The 17,185-nt window shown below is 41.9% G+C and overlaps 1 protein-coding gene across 3 annotated transcripts in view; it reads left to right on the top strand.

Annotated features, from left to right (window-relative positions):
- The window catches only part of LOC138792414 (chromosome-associated kinesin KIF4-like), a 33,244-nt gene that overhangs the window by 9,077 nt on the left and 6,982 nt on the right, over positions 1-17,185 (top strand). For 2 of the 3 annotated variants that reach the window (XM_069969840.1, XM_069969823.1), the window contains 8 exons: positions 1,133-1,207; positions 2,052-2,134; positions 3,731-3,829; positions 4,188-4,310; positions 5,731-5,858; positions 6,130-6,341; positions 11,447-11,524; positions 14,938-15,079. In XM_069969840.1, the coding sequence (XP_069825941.1) occupies positions 1,133-1,207; positions 2,052-2,134; positions 3,731-3,829; positions 4,188-4,310; positions 5,731-5,858; positions 6,130-6,341; positions 11,447-11,524; positions 14,938-15,079 (940 nt within the window). The remainder of the gene's footprint in view (positions 1-1,132; positions 1,208-2,051; positions 2,135-3,730; positions 3,830-4,187; positions 4,311-5,730; positions 5,859-6,129; positions 6,342-11,446; positions 11,525-14,937; positions 15,080-17,185) is intronic. The other variant, XM_069969831.1, reaches the window with a different exon arrangement.

Raw genomic sequence — 17,185 nt, 5'->3', positions numbered from 1 at the left:
ACGCACCAGTCTTGCCAGCAACGGCTCATGCGCGGAAAAAGGTGATGCCAGGGTGGAACAGGAGGCCGGACATCTGGTAAATATGCAGCAGAATTAGGGAGGAGGAAGTAATGGTGAGGCATGCCGAAGTGCAGCACAAACACAGAGCCACAACTCTTGTTTGACACTGGGTTTGCAGGTGTGGGACAAGAATGTGGCAAATCTACTGAACGAATCACTTAAAGAAAGGTATGCAAAAGGGGACACACCGACACTACACTAGCAGCACCTCGGTCCAGGTGTCGACAGATTCCCTTTAAAGCATCCATCTAATGCAGGGCTGGGGAACCTATGGCTCTCCAGCTGTTGCAAAACTACAATTCCAATAGGCTGTCCAGGCATGGTGGGAATTGTAGTTTTGCAACATCTGGAGGGCCATAAATTCCCCAACCCTGACATAATGTCTCCAGCGCTGGAGATAAAATATACTCAGGAATTCAGTCCCACCACATGGCTTCTTATATACAGAGGCGGCGACTGAGTGGTTACACTGATTGTATAGACCAGTCACTAAGAACCGGTGCACTAGAGGCAGAAACCTCTTACCAGTAGGACTCTCTGATAACCATAACAAGCATAAAAATGGAAGAACTGTTGCCTTCTATTACTACTTTTATGCAGTAATGTTTCCCAACCCGTGGATCTCCATCTTTTGCAGAACTACAGCTTATGGAAGGTGTCATTTTGGAACAGCTGGAGAGCCACAGGTCAGGGAACCTTAAAAAACTGCATGCTATCTACTACTGACCGATGACATTATTTTTTATAGAAATTCTACTTTTGGTTTGTGGTTCTCAAAAACATCCTACGTCAATGGGAAGCCTGATTGTCTTCTGATTAACCCCTAATAATCCAATATGTATATTTTATATCCTTTGTTTATTAGCAGAGCTGTGAGGGATACACTATATACTAAACACAAACACATATTGAAAGATCAGTCAACAGCACCTTGTCGGCAGATTTTAGGTAGTTCAGTATAAAAAAAAATTCTAAAATGGCAAAGGATTTTTTGATGAATGTGATGTATATATACCATATATTGAATCATACATGTTGTAATGCTTTAAGTATTACATTTGTATTTTGTCAGGTTCTGGAACAAGTGTTTCAGGGAGCTAAGTCGTTCAGTAATGATGAGTGTCTTATTACAGCAGCATTCATGCAGGTATGCAATGTATGTAGCATTCTAATCATGGATTGAAGTACAGTAATCTGCAGGTTTATCTACCTACCCACTGGGGTATCTATGTTTCTAATGCAGAGAACCCTCCATCTACTGGGGACAGTCTTTTCAATTACTGGGGGTGGGACACCTACCTACAAACAGGTAGCCTTTGTACCTAATTTAGGCTTACCAGCCTACCTACAGGGGGCATTTATATACCTACAGGAGGGACCTGTATACATCTATCTACCCAATAGTGAACCTGTAAACCTAGTGAGGGTGGCCTTTCAATCTACCGGGGGACAACCTTTCTACCTACCTGCAGGGGGCACCTATATACCTACAAGGGAGCCTACCTACATACTGTGGACATCTACCCACTTGTGATCTACCTACTTATAAGGAGGACCTACCTTACTACTAGAGGGAGGTGCTATTCTAAAACAGGGACCTACTTACAGTATCTACTCACTTTTACTGTGCAAAAAAGGGAAACATATTAATGCGACATACTATGGGTAAGGAAGATGCTTAAAATCTAAGTTAAGTTGTGATAGGGAGACTTCTTCATAGTGGTCTGGGCTGGATGGAAAAGGAAAGAGAACAACAAGGTGGCGCCCCCTGTGAGTCACTGGATGTAACTGAACTGAAATACCTTATATCATCTGCAGAATTTTTTATGGTGGGGGTCAAGAATCCTTCCTTGATGATGATGTTATATTGACTGGGTTTGCCTCCGGTTTTCTTTGTGGCTGCGGAACTGATATGAGATTATTTTTCTAACTAGCATAAAGGAGACTTTGCAGCTTCCCAACAAAATGATTTTACTTTTATTGCTGTTTAGTTTAACCCTGATGGAAAAGCCATGGATTTATTGAATTCCTGCAATGAAGATCTGGCAGCAGTCTACATATCTGCGCTTGGAGCGTAAGTCCTATGCTAAATACTGAAAGTGTTATATTTGTGTTTTCCATATATAGCTATGCAACCCTCTTCAGTGTTTAACGCAAGAAATCAGGAGAAAATCAAAAAAGCCCAACACTGACTGTCATTCCACTATCCTAATCTGTACACGCTGAGCAGTCCTAACATTAAAGGGAAACTAAAGAAGCATCTAACCTGCCGTTATGTCTCTATAGCGCACGAGGTGCTGAATATGAAGGTAGTTTCCTTACCTTGATCCTCCATGCCATTTTCAGGAAAATCAAAGTTTATTCCCTATACAAATCAGGTGGTTTGGTGCACTGGGGGTGGGACTACTGCCCCCAGTGCACTAAACCTCCCCACCTGACCTGTTTTTCCAAATTAATATTCACCGGCGCTCTGCAGTGATGAGCACAGGAGTGACGTCACTGAAGAGTGCCACCTCAATATTCATTAGGGGGGCGGGTAGGCAGGGGGCAGATTGGTGCACTAAGGGGGGTAGATTGAAAATGGTGCTGAGTAGAGATGAGCTAGCGCTTTGTTTCATTAGTGCTCTGCTTATAAAGCCCCAGCCTTCCAGCACTGCTCAGCTCCCTGCTGCTCTACCCCGGATGTCGGGGAAAGCTGATCCAATCCTAAGAAACTGAGAGAAGTTTCCCAGGATTGAAGCGCTTCATTTAGATCAGAGATTTACTCATCTTTAGTACTGAGGATCAAGGTAAGGAAACTACCTTCATCCTTAGCCCCCTGTGCACCATAGGGATGCTTCTAACATGTTGTACACAGTAGAGATGGGTTATGTTGAAAACAGAAAAATAGGCAAGCTGTTTTGGCAGCAGGAGGGATACCGTCAAAATAAAAGGTGGTTACATCTCATATACACTATATTGTGGTTTTAGCTTCTATTATTTGGGCACTCGGCTGTACAGCTTGCAGTGTACGTGACTTCTATGTGGGCATTATTACTTTTAGGGTACTATCACACGGAACGATAATCGGCCGATTATCGCTCCATGTAATAAATACAACGATCAGCCGATGACAACGTTAATCGGCTGATCGTCGATAGAGGTTTGAACCTATAATTGTCCGGCGCCGATCGTGCATCACTACGTATAATAGCAGTGCGCAGCCAGCGGCTGACGATTTACAATACCTATCCAGGCTGCAGGGCTCCTCTTGCAGTCTTCTTCTCCCAGGGTCCCACGCGCTCCAGCTTCAGAGCAGCCTGTCTGAGCTAACAGGCCGCTCAGCCAATCACTGTCCGGGACCGCCGAGGCCAGTCAGCTGAGACAGGCCGCTCTGAAGCTTGGAGCGCGTGAGACCCAGGGAGAAGAAGACCGCAAGAGGAGCCCTGCAGCCTGGACAGGTAATATATAAAGTTAAGCAAGGGCTGCAAGAACATCGGTAATGATGTCCCTGCAGCCCTTGTTAAACAATAATTGGGCCATGTAATAGGCCCAGTAAACAGTTGTTTACAGTTATTATCGGGCCTTTATCGGCCCGTGCAATAGTACTTTTAGACACAGTCGGCACCTCTAGATTCAATAGTTTTTCATTTAATACATTTAATTATGTAAGTTCATTTTTCTGTTCCAGAACTATTGATGGGTCCAGTGAAATGATTATCACCAGTCCAGAGGACGCCTATTCCTTGTACCGCTGTGGAAGAGAGCAGCTAGAAGACCACAATTATACGTATGTCCCAGACACAAGCTTCTATGGAAATGTTTTACTGTATGCTTTTATCATTTCGTGCTCATATATTATCAGATGATCATAATGGATTGGATAATGGATATTATTTCCTTTTGAAGAAAACAAATATAGGTAACATCAAAAGGCTGAAAATTTTTTTTTCAACCTAGTAAATGATCATTATTAGGCTAGGTTCACACTGCATTTTTGCAATCCGTTTTTTTTCATCAGTTTTTAAAAAAACAAAACAAATGCAGTGATGATGGAGGATTCTAGAATTGTCCCGATGACCTGACCCCGATACATCTACAGATTTAGGATATATAAAATCTAATACATGCATTTCCTCTATTTACAGCACACTATTCAAGATTACAATGGAGAGAAATGAGAGTGGGAATGACACAGGGTCCCTCTATGTACGATCCACAGTCAAGATTTTTGAACTCAGCGAGAAGTCTCTGCAAGCCAGTGAGAATATGTACGTATGAGAGTATCGGGGTGTCATGTGAGCGAGTCCAGCTTCTCTTATGTATCATAAGAAGAAGGCCCCCTATGAACCAGAGCACAGAAAGAGGGGTGTCTACGGAATGGACGGAGTGCACTCTGCGTGTACAGTCAGTGCTTCATTCGTTCCTTATGGGGCCAACGAATATTGCTAAGTAAAATTTTCTTCATCCTTGGCATCTGTTGGTCGGACCCCGACCTATTAGCTTGTTATTCCCTATTCTTTATATATACTTTAGATAGGAATATTCTGAGTTAAAGGGCTTTCTAGACAAAATAGACAGATAAACTACTTAGAGGATAGGTCATTGGCCACTGATGGGCGGAGTGCAGACATCCAGCACCCACATTGATCAGATGTTCGGTGCCAATGCTACACAGTGAATGAATTTTGTCTCCTTTCACTGTGTGGAGGTGGTGATGTGTTACTACAGCTAAGGTCACAATCAAGTTAACAGGAGCTGAGCTGCAGTTACAGGTCGCCACCGCTAGACAGTAAATGGAGGTTGTCTCACTAGCTGTGGATAACTCATTAGGCTATTTTGGATGGGGGTAAAAAAGCCTTTAAAGAGGATGTCTAAGCAGCTTAAAAAAATAAATAACACGGGCTGATAAATATTACACGGGCTGATGAAGGGCCGATCAATACTGTAAATGAGCGCCAATCTGATTGGCACTCGTTTACTGGGCCTATTGCACGGCTTGATAATCAATTAGCAAGGGCTGCATGGACATTGTTAGCGATGTCCCTGCAACCCTTGCCCAAACACTTAATACTTTACCTGACGCATACAGAGCACAAGAGAGGACCGGGAACATGGACAGGTAAAGTACTGGCTGTTTGGGCAATCGTTTCATTGGCTGATCATTGTCTCTATCAGTGATAGTCGGCCGATTCGGGTCGACTCAGACAATTATCGCTATGTGTAATAGGGCCCTAAATGTGTCTTTATTTAAGGCTGCCTGGAAAACCAATTTAAAAGGATTTGCCCCCTATTCACAGAACAAGGCCCCAACCCCTGTTTTGAATGGAGTGGCAATTTCTAACTTTATTATCTCTATATGTAAGCAAATAAAAGGCTTTTCAAAGATAAGGAAAACTTTTGGAAATTTTAAATGTACATCACCCTAGCCTGATGCTTCATCCTGTGCTCCAGGGAGCGAATTAATGCCCAGTAAGACACAGTCATAGCATATGACTATGGCAGCCTGTCATGGCCAATAAGAATAATAGGTAAGAGATCTGTATATCCCCATAGACATGGTATGGGGGCAACAAGTTGGGCCCATCTATGTACAATGTAGTTGTCTGCAGATTTATTTACATCAGGCGCTATATGTAGGTTTTTTTTTCTGTCTTTATACACGTACTGACCACTCTTTGCTGTCTTTAGCAGCACATGGCCACTGTTACAAGTCTTAGAGAAAACTGAAAAAAACAATAGATTACTTCCGCTACTTTTGAAAGATGCCTTGGAGGGAAACAGTGTGACCATTTTGCTGACCTGCTTCAATGTTGAAGGTAAACTTTTACTATGTGCATTCTTAGCATTACAAGAAATCCAGACTATTGTAATGAAATATGATGTTTTTGTGGTACTGTCCCATTTACTATATTTATTATTGGCCTATACCCATCTATGTCACTACTTGGGAAGATATTTCCTGCCACCCAGGACCCATAGGTCCACCTTCTTATTAATCCTCCATTTGCCAAATATGTGGCCTTGCCCATGCAGTACTATGGAGAGTGAAAGCTTTGGAAGCCTTCCATCCATGTCTTTGTATTACAGAACTCTCTGGAAAGGAGATCCTCTCTGCGCTGTCAGTAGCCGATCGTGTTAGAGGAATATCAAAAAAAGTTTCAGCAACGCGCTGGGACCCAGAGGAAGCTGCTCACAAACTGAGAGGACAGATTAAAGAGCTGCGAGACGAGCTTCTCTCTGACAACACGCTGGAGGAAAGTTCTGTGAGACAACTGGCGGAAGCAGTGAAAGAGCTGCAGGTCAGCGACTCCATTCTAAAGTCCCTGTTCCCACTGTAAAAAATGCATGTTAGGCTACATTCACACCATCTGTAATTTTCAAGGTCCGTGGATGAAGTCCGCTATCAACCTCCGTGATACGTGAAAAACCATCCGTGAAAAAGCTTTTTAATCTACACTGATTACATCACTTTGTGTTTTTCACAGATTACACGGATGCACACAGATGTCAGATCTGTGCAAATCTTGAAAAACACGGATGTCATGCGGGAATCCATGCTCTGATCTCGTCCAAGTTATGACATATTTTTTCATAGAACAGATTGCGGATCTGTGAAAAAAATAGAAAGCAATGGGCTTTAAAATTGTCTATGATGATGGATCCGTGATCATGGACAACTTCACAGAATAGGATGCTCTCAATGTTATGGCCTTTTGAGGCCCCTCACTCTCTTATCTATTAAGTGCTGTAATATCTTACCAGAGGTCTGCAGTTTTTAACTAACACCAGTTTTTGTTTGAAAAAGTCATATAGTGATAAAAAAAGACATCATTGTGAGATCATGCTTGTACTCCTATAGAGCATACTGATGAGTCCTGCTATCAGGACTAGGAATGGGATTTCTATAAATTTATCCAACATGGAGAAAGGTATGGATTCTTCCCTTCTCTATGGCCATTGTGCTGCACTAAACATAGGTAATCCCGAAACCTGTAATGCAAAGTATCCATGGCGGATCAAGTGTAGTATACACAACATACTAGTTCACACATGTCAGGATTTACAGGTTTACTAAGGATGGGTTCCCACTACGTATATTTCAGTCAGTATTGTGGTCCTCATATTGCAACCAAAACCAGGAGTGGATTGAAAACACAGAAAGGATCTGTTCACACAATGTTGAAATTGAGTGGATGGCCGCCATATAACAGTAAATAACTGCAATTATTTCAATATAACAGCCGTTGTTTTAAAATAACAGCAAATATTTGCCATTAAATGGCGGCCATCCACTCAATTTCAACATTGTGTGGACAGATCCTTTCTGTGTTTTCAATCCACTCCTGGTTTTGGTTGCAATATGAGGACCACAATACTGACTGAAATATACATAGTGTGAACCCAGCCTTAAAGGGGGTTTCCCATCTTGACAAATTATCGTCTATCCACACAGTATTGTGGGGGTCCGACCATGGGACAACCCTCACAGTCTCAAGAACAGGGATCCAAATATCCCCACTGGATGGAGCCGTGGGATGTGCATGTGCCACCGCTCCTTCCGATGTCCATGGAAACACTGGAGATGGATGAAAGCTGCATTAGCCACTTTTGGTGACCCCCATAGAGAATGAATGACAGTGGCACGCACCTGTTGCCCTTCTCTTTGATTTTGAAGTGCACACTTTCAGGATTACAGGGGCGCCAGCAAGTTGGACCCCCCACAGTCTCTTAGTCACGCCTTATCCCATGGATACTGTGGATAGGGAATAAGAGGGGAAAACCCCTTTAAGTCCTAAAATATTCCCAGATGTTGACTGTGTCATGACTATTCTAAAACTATGGAAGTGTTATTAAACTATAAATGTGGGACCTGGGCCATTATTTTAGTGAATGCATAAAACCAGTTTGGTAGGAAAAATAACATCAGTGAGATTATAGACATGGAATAAAATGGCTGAATTGTATGGGATGTGGGCGACAGTAAGATCGGAATAAAGCATTCTCACCAATGCGCTAATGACTAGTTTTCAGCTGTTTTCTTGAGATCATAAATCTTTGGATTTCGGCTTGGTCTGATGGGATCCCTTAGGGGGACATTGTTTCTAGACAAAGGCCACAGAGATGGGTCTCCATGGCAACCTGTTTCGGGAGAAAAGAAAATGGCATAAAAGTATTGTTTTAGCTCAAGGTACCGACCCACTTGCTGAACTTGAACAGGCTCTGTGTATAACAAAGCATTTGAGCTTGTCAGACTTGAACATAACAATTGTAGGAAGGTTTGTGCTCCCTCTGTGGGGACCCACTTTGCCAAACAACAGTTTGACTTTTGGCCACTAGGGCACTGTCCAAGTAGCCCACATGGTTAGCATCCTTTACCCTTCCTACCGTGACCTGGACTTTGCTGCAAACGGCTACCAGATTGCTACCTCTTACAGCAGTCCGAATTTGTATATACTAGGTAACAAGTGTACTGCAATGGCTGACCTAGGGGCTGTCGCCAGGCTGTTAAAGGGGTTGGCCACTTTATAGTAAAATTGCTCAGTGTACAGTATTAGTAAGTGTACTCACTGCACTTACTGACAGCAGCTCCCTGTGTACCCCATAGAGCTAATATCAGCCTGCCCTGCTCTGTGGTGAGTCTGTCCATATGATGGCTGACATGGTGGAGCATGTGACCATGCTCTGCCCCAAGTGTGCACCATAGGCATATAAAGGCTCAGTATTGGACATTTGGGTGTGGACATGGTCACATGCTCCTCCATTTCGACCATCTTATGGACTGACTCACCACAGAGCAGGGCAGCCCAGCCTGGAGGTGGAGAGTCTGATTTTGGCTCTATGAGGTACACAGGGAGCTGCTGTCAGTATATAGAGTAAGTACAGTTACTATCACTATACACTGAACTATTTTACTATAAAGTGGCCAACCTCTTTAACTAGGCTCTTTGGGACTGCTGTCCTTACTGCTTAGCACCCTGCGATCATGTTGTGTAGAGGAGGTAGAAGGAAGCAACCAGGATAGAGAGGAGGCCTCCTTCTAGCTAAGCACCAGGATGCCTCATTGCCATTCACTGTGACATCTAGGGAGTTAAACAACCATTTACAATCCTGGCCACTTATACTTGGTGTCAGTCGTAGTTAACAGTCAGAAACTACAGTGTATGGAGCCGTGGACAGGATTGGCATTGTTTAGCTGAGAAAGTAGTCAAGTTTTTCTAATTCTGTACTACTCCATTACGGCTGCCAGTGCCCCTTAGGGTCTTGTTCATGTTTGTGGTATATGTCAGCATACCAGTGACTATGTTTAGCCCAATTCTAAGTCCTTGCAGTCCCACAAAATAACAGTATATACTCAGAAACTAAATAGCTCTAGCCCCTAATGGATAAAAATTAGTCCACTGAAGTCAATGTACCTGGCACAGGCTTGCAGCGGTATATATTGACATATTGTTATTCTGGTATGCCAACGTATGTCACAAATGAATTACAAGCAGATCACAGATATTAATGTCTGGGACCACTAATAGGGACATAATTGACCCCAAAATGATTGGTGCGATTAGGGATTGGTGAAATATTGTTTTTAAAAAGCCCTAAAAAAAGACCCCAAGGCCGTCTATACGCCAAGGAAAATATGGTTACCTTACAAGAGTTTGTAAATACATTCAGTAGCGTAATTTGGTGGGGGCAGAGGGGGCAGCCACTCCCGGGCCCACACAGGCAGGGGGCCCACTGAAGATTTTGCCAATTGATGCAGGGTGATCTACAGCACTGTACTCTGACCCAGGAAGTCGCCCTACCTTCCAAATCATAGCAGATCCACTTCAGGCTGGGGCTTACATCAGGGGACAGGACTGTAGAGGTAATCTCTCCATAGCTGTAACCCCTCTCTCCCCGGACAGAGAGTGCTTCATGTATGTGCCCACATCTGCCCTGCTCATTCCTTCCTGCTCCCTGGAGTCTCTGTCAGCTCTTGTATTTCCCAATGTGTTTCTCCATTACTGTACAGTAACTTATAATATGACACATTCAGCATTTTCTAAATCTTTGTTTCATTTGTTTTACATGCTATTCAGAATAAAAAAAATCATTATATTTTGGAGTGGGGAACCAATTGTCTGCATTTCAGTGATTTCTTATGGGAAGTTTTGCTTTGGTTTAAGAGTGGATTTGGATTACAAGCATGGTCCTGGATTGAATTATGCTCGTAACCCAAGGCACCACTGTATTCCATTTAGTTATGTTGCAGTAGTCTGGCTTTTTTGTATATAGATTATTTAGTATAATTGCCTTGAACTCCATGGGACTATTTATTGTTATTATTGCCCAGCATTTGTACTATACATTTACTCTATTGGTACTGCGGGTATACCCTTTGGATGTTGCCTATTTGGTCATTGACCATCAGCTATGGTGTAGTCCTCATGCTGCCCAATAGATATTAGACAGATAGGTATGAGATAAAGAGATAGAAGAATGGGTGGATGGCCAATTAGAAAACAGAAACAGTGCCATAGCTTTCTCTATGTTGTGTGTGGTATCACAACTTGGTTCTATTCTCTTTTAGTGGAACTGAGCTGCACTACCACATACAAGCTTTGGAGGAGAGTGGCGCTGTTTCTGGAAAAAGGCAGCTATGTATTTGTAATGCTGGATAACTTTAATTTTTACATGGTTATATATGTGAAATGTAGAAAGTCTTTTCCATTGTTCTCAGTCCCTGTTCACTATGAATAATGTAGCAGAATATTCCCTTTATTATTCGGAAAGCATTGTCATCTACTGAGGTTCCCTATGGGTAACATAATCGGTTGGGGGCCCACTGAGACTCACTCGCCCCCCCTAGGCTGAACCGCTAGCTACGCCCCTGAATACATTGTAAGTTTAAAATAAGAAGGTTCTAATAACTCCTTAATGGTGCGTTCACACCTACAGGATCTGCAGCTGATTTTCTGCAGCAGATTTCATTTAAATAACTGAACACAGCATCAAATCTGCTGCAGATCTGCTGCAGATCCTGTAGGTGTGAACGCACCCTAAAGGGATAAAAAAAGCTATTTAATAATAAAAAGTGCAAAAATATACAATACACATGATATAGTTCAACAGATACATGATTGTCATATTGTGGTTGTTTAGTATGAACAGTCAATTGTAGATAAACAGCAAACAAGAACAACAATGAAGCTGCTCTGGGATAAGAATCATCCGCACTACATGGCACTAACACTTGTTAGATACCAGTCTGGCTGATAATACAGTCCGTTCTCTGCCGGCTTCAAATCCCCATAAGGCTGCAGTACAGATTATTGCTGAAATAACTCACTTGTACTCTTGGTCTCAGCCAAGCAACATCTAGAAAATGTAGATAAAAATAAATTTCATCTGTCTGCTCCCCACACAGATGGTGAAGAAAGAAAGTTGGAGAGAAAAAAGAGAAGTATCGAAACAACTTGGAGATAAGAAAAGATGCCATCATGAGGTATGAAGGAACAGCTGAGTTTTCTAGATTAAATGAGGTCTATCAGCTCTGGGGGACCCATTACATTAGTGCATTGATTTTTATTGTGGTCACACTGCAGGGAATATAAAAGCTTGCAGTCAGGTTTACCAACCATTTACAGCTGAGCACTAAGGGCCCAGCTTAGGGGGGATACTACTTAGGGCCCTATTCCACCGGACGATTATCGTTCGCATAATCGTTAACGATTAACGATCTCAAACGACCACTATTGCGAAAGACCTGAAAACGTTCACTCATTTCCATGGAACGATAATCGTTACTTATGATCGTATCTGCGATCGTTTTTTCTTCGCTATTGCGTTCGTATCTACTGCGAACGACGGAACGACGTCTTATTCAATGCGAACGATTTGTGAACGTTTTGCGAACGAGCAACGATAAAAATAGGTCCAGGGCTTATAAAGTGATCAACGATTTCTCGTTCGGTCGTTAATCGTTAACTGCATTTCAACCAAACGATTATCATTTAGATTTGAGCGATTTAACGATAATATGAACGATAATCGTCCGGTGGAATGGGGCCCTTAATCACTAGAGAACCTTTTGAATACATAAGAAATTGACCAAAGCAGACAACTCTAGCAGACTCAAAGAGACCAGTTTATTGGTTTCAACCCCCCAAAAAATCCTCTCAGTGTGATCATTATGTTTTTTTGTTACCAACAGAGATAGGACTGATTTTCTAGTGGAATGGAGGGCCCAACACTTCTTTTCTTTTGCCCCTTTTTGAAAGTATTATTCAGTATTAGAAAAACCTGGCGGCTTTCTTCCAGCAACAGCACCCCTCCTGTCCTTAGTTTGGGTGGGGGTTTTGCAGCTCAGTTACAGTGAAGCAAATGAAGCTGAATTGTAATACCACACACCACCTGGGGACAGGAGTGGCACTGTTTGTTGGAAAAAAGTAGGTGTGTTATTCTCTTCTAATCCTGGAAAACCTCCTTAAAGGAAATTTACCATCAGGTACATTAATTATTATTATTTTTTTTACTTTACCTTGTCAGTGCTGGCATGGTGATCAAGGTGATGTGGTCCTTATTTTAAAATGCCACCTGGTTCCCGTGCTTGGTGCTGTTTTTGTATTGAGCACCCCGTTTGATGATATCCCGTTTGATGATATACCCATACACACATAACAATCAGACCACAATGATACTGATACACACATAAGAATCAGACCATACTGATACACTCATGTGTGTATCAGTATCATTGTGGTCTGATTGTTATGTGTGTATCAGTATCATTGTGGTCTGATTGTTATAAGAATCAGACCATACTGATACACACATAACAATCAGACCACACTGATACTGATACACACATAACAATCAGACCACAATGATACTGATACACACATGTGTGTATCAGTATGGTCTGATTGTTATGTGTGTATCAGTATCACTGTGGTCTGATTGTTATGTGTGTATCAGTATGGTCTGATTCTTATAACAATCAGACCACAATGATACTGATACACACATAACAATCAGACCACAATGATACTGATACACACATAACAATCAGACCATACTGATACACACATGTGTGTATCAGTATCATTGTGGTCTGATTGTTATGTGTGTATCAGTATCAGTGTGGTCTGATTGTTATGTGTGTATCAGTATCAGTGTGGTCTGATTGTTATGTGTGTATCAGTATCAGTATGGTCTGATTGTTATGTGTGTATCAGTATCAGTGTGGTCTGATTGTTATGTGTGTATCAGTATGGTCTGATTCTTATAACAATCAGACCACAATGATACTGATACACACATAACAATCAGACCACAATGATACTGATACACACATAACAATCAGACCACAATGATACTGATACACACATGTGTGTATCAGTATCATTGTGGTCTGATTGTTATGTGTGTATCAGTATGGTCTGATTCTTATAACAATCAGACCACAATCAGACCACAATGATACTGATACACACATAACAATCAGACCACAATGATACTGATACACACATAACAATCAGACCACACTGATACTGATACACACATAACAATCAGACCACAATGATACTGATACACACATGTGTGTATCAGTATGGTCTGATTGTTGTGTGTATCAGTATCATTGTGGTCTGCTTGTTATGTGTGTATCAGTATCATTGTGGTCTGATTGTTATAAGAATCAGACCATACTGATACACACATAACAATCAGACCACACTGATACTGATACACACATAACAATCAGACCATACTGATACTGATACACACATAACAATCAGACCATACTGATACACACATGTGTGTATCAGTATCATTGTGGTCTGATTGTTATGTGTGTATCAGTATGGTCTGATTCTTATAACAATCAGACCACAATGATACTGATACACACATAACAATCAGACCACAATGATACTGATACACACATGTGTGTATCAGTGTGGTCTGATTGTTATGTGTGTATCAGTATGGTCTGATTCTTATAACAATCAGACCACAATGATACTGATACACACATAACAAGCAGACCACAATGATACTGATACACACAACAATCAGACCATACTGATACACACATGTGTGTATCAGTATCATTGTGGTCTGATTGTTATGTGTGTATCAGTATCAGTGTGGTCTGATTGTTATGTGTGTATCAGTATCATTGTGGTCTGATTGTTATGTGTGTATCAGTATCATTGTGGTCTGATTGTTATAAGAATCAGACCATACTGATACACACATAACAATCAGACCACACTGATACTGATACACACATAACAATCAGACCACACTGATACTGATACACACATAACAATCAGACCACACTGATACTGATACACACATAACAATCAGACCATACTGATACTGATACATCGTTCCGTGTAAAACCACCATTATGTGTGTATCATTCTAATTTGCACGATAATGGTCGAATTGGAACGATAATCGTACGTGTAAACGCAGCGAACGATCAAGCGACGAGCGAAAAATCGTTCATTTTGATCTTACAACAAGTTCTCAAATCGTCATTGATCCTTCGCAAAAAATTCGCAGATCGTGCTGTGTAAACAGTCTTTCAACGATTTCCCTTATGTGTGAGATAGGCTTAAGCGATTGCAAAACGAATATTCCGTACTATGTATCGTTCCGTCTAAACGCCGATCGTTATAAAAACAAATTGTTCATTCAAAATCGTTAATCGTGCGATTGGGCGAATTATCGGTCCGTGTAAAACCACCATTAAGAATCAGACCACACTGATACTGATACACACATAACATTCAGACCACACTGATACTGAACCCTTCCTTTTTGTTGGCGTTATACACGATCTACTGCTAGACAGTCATACAAGTGTGTCATTTGTATATGCTTTATATGCCATATTTTATGTTTTAGGAATGCCAGAACTGTGAGTGTTATCACTTATCAGATATGTCAGAGCCCGTCACTGCTGACCCCTGCCCCCACCAGCGACTTATCAACCTTATTTACCAGAGTAGACAACAACTTGATGAAGACTATGAAGCAAATGGCGAAGGTAAAGGCACCATGGGGCATTAATCTGCATACATTACTGTTAGGTCCAGGCTTAACCTGATGACAAAATCCATTCTCTTTTGTGTGCCAGAAGGACACCGCCATTAAATGTTGTTATCCCTATATATCTGGATATGACACCCAACCTTTAAATTTTTTTCATTGTTTAATGAGAAACATTTATGTTAATAGATGCAACCACATATATTGCTGATGGGTGACAGACCTCTCCTCTAAAACACATGCTCAAAGGGGTAGTCTGCTTAAACATACCTTTTCCTATGTTGCTTCCCACGATGAGACTAACAATTCATTCCATACTTATTATCTATTCAGTCTCCTTCCCCCAGTTCAGAGCTGCTGCTTTTTGTTGAAGACACAAAAACTGTGTGTGAGCTTTTCTCTCTGTCTTCCCCTCCTTTCCCCTCCTTTCCAAGATGTCTGATGTAAACAAGTCAGCCTGGCAGGCTGTATCTGCAACTTTGTATTTTCTTTGTAATACTGGGAGGGTTAATCTGAGGTCAAGTTGCTGATGAACCTACTGTGATTATCCCTCCTGGCTTTCCAAAGTTGCTACAAAATTGATGTAAACAAGTCCCTATATGCAGCCATCTCAGAAGGGAGGGGTAGACAGAGAGAGAGAGACTCACACAGATTTTTGTGTCCTCAGCAGAAAGCAGCAGCTCAGAACTGGGGGACGGAGACTGAATAGATAATAACAAATATGGAAGGAATTGTTAGTCTCACCATGGGCAGCAACATATCAAAAGTAATGTTTGAGCAGAATACCCCTTTAATAGTTTTAATAGAATCTGTAAGCACATGTGGCCTAGATGTTGATTTATGGAGAGGAGCACGACTCAAGCATGCTTGGCATTTAATTACCGGTGGCTAATGAAGTGAGATGCAGCCCTAGGGAGTCCTGGAAAACATGGATAAAGTCATAGGCCATAGGCTGTATTCCTGTTTTCCAGGGCTCCCTAGGGCTGCATCTAACTTCATCAGCCACTGGTATTTTTATGATAAGCATGCTTGAGTCGTGCTCATCTCTAGTGATTAACAATGGAAAATCTAAAGAAATAATTTACATAATTTCTTAATAAAGGTGAAACAGACTAACAAAAAGAAAGGATGCGCATGTAGATAAAATATACAATTTATTAGATATGCAGTAAAAGGTAACAAGATATAATTTACAATAGGTAATTCTCCGATATCAAAAAAGCATGAGTATTATGTCAGTACGTCTTGTCGTGTCGTGTCTAGGAATCATCTATGTACTACTCACAGATCTCGATTCCACCATTCAAAACACCTCCAAGGTACGCTGACTACTCAAAAAGAACCGTGACAATTCACGAAAACCAATAAAGAAGTTGCTCCTATTCAACCAAAACCATAATTCATCAGTAGAGGTCAGGAGGTCATTCGACCATCAAGTCCCTTTAAACCAATAATGCCCAACGCGTTTCAGTAACACAGTACGTTACGTCATCAGGGGCCGTAGGGTGCGGGTAGGTCAGTATAGGTCAGGGTACATAGGTTAAGTCACAAACGTCACATTCTATTTAGAGGCTATTTATGCCATAAAGTGATGTGACCCGACAATGATGCGTTGCCACATACTGTACTCACTGTGTCCCCTTAGTGCGACCCTCAGGAGGATGTCCCACCTGTCAAGTTTGTACACGTGGACACTGTATAATGTAGAGGGGGGGGCGGTATAAGCATATACAGGCATAAACAAATGTACCATATCGTATGTGTGTTGCCATTACTTACTGAATCCCCTGTTAGGGTCTATCATGGGGCAAGGCAGTATGTGCCGGCGTATGTGAGCGTGTTACCTAAGGTAAAAACCATACACCAAAATAAGATATGCACAGTAGGGTCCTTAGTTTGTAAAAAACTCAAGGAGAGGCCAGGGCCTATTACTTACAGTTTGTGTGCATTCCGGAGAAAAGTCCCTGACATCTGCAGAGTGCCGGGAGTGCCGCCGTAAGCTAGAATTTGTAGCCGCCGCGCGGCCCGGCGCGTCTGACGTCACAGACATCATGGACGCGCGCCAAAACTCGGTCACGCCCCCTGCACGCCCCGGGGGTGTGTT

The sequence above is a fragment of the Dendropsophus ebraccatus genome, chromosome 1, assembly GCF_027789765.1.
Source record: "Dendropsophus ebraccatus isolate aDenEbr1 chromosome 1, aDenEbr1.pat, whole genome shotgun sequence".
NCBI lineage: Eukaryota > Metazoa > Chordata > Amphibia > Anura > Hylidae > Dendropsophus > Dendropsophus ebraccatus.
The sequence above is the reverse complement of the archived record's forward strand: the minus strand, read 5'-3'. Positions and strand labels throughout refer to the sequence as shown.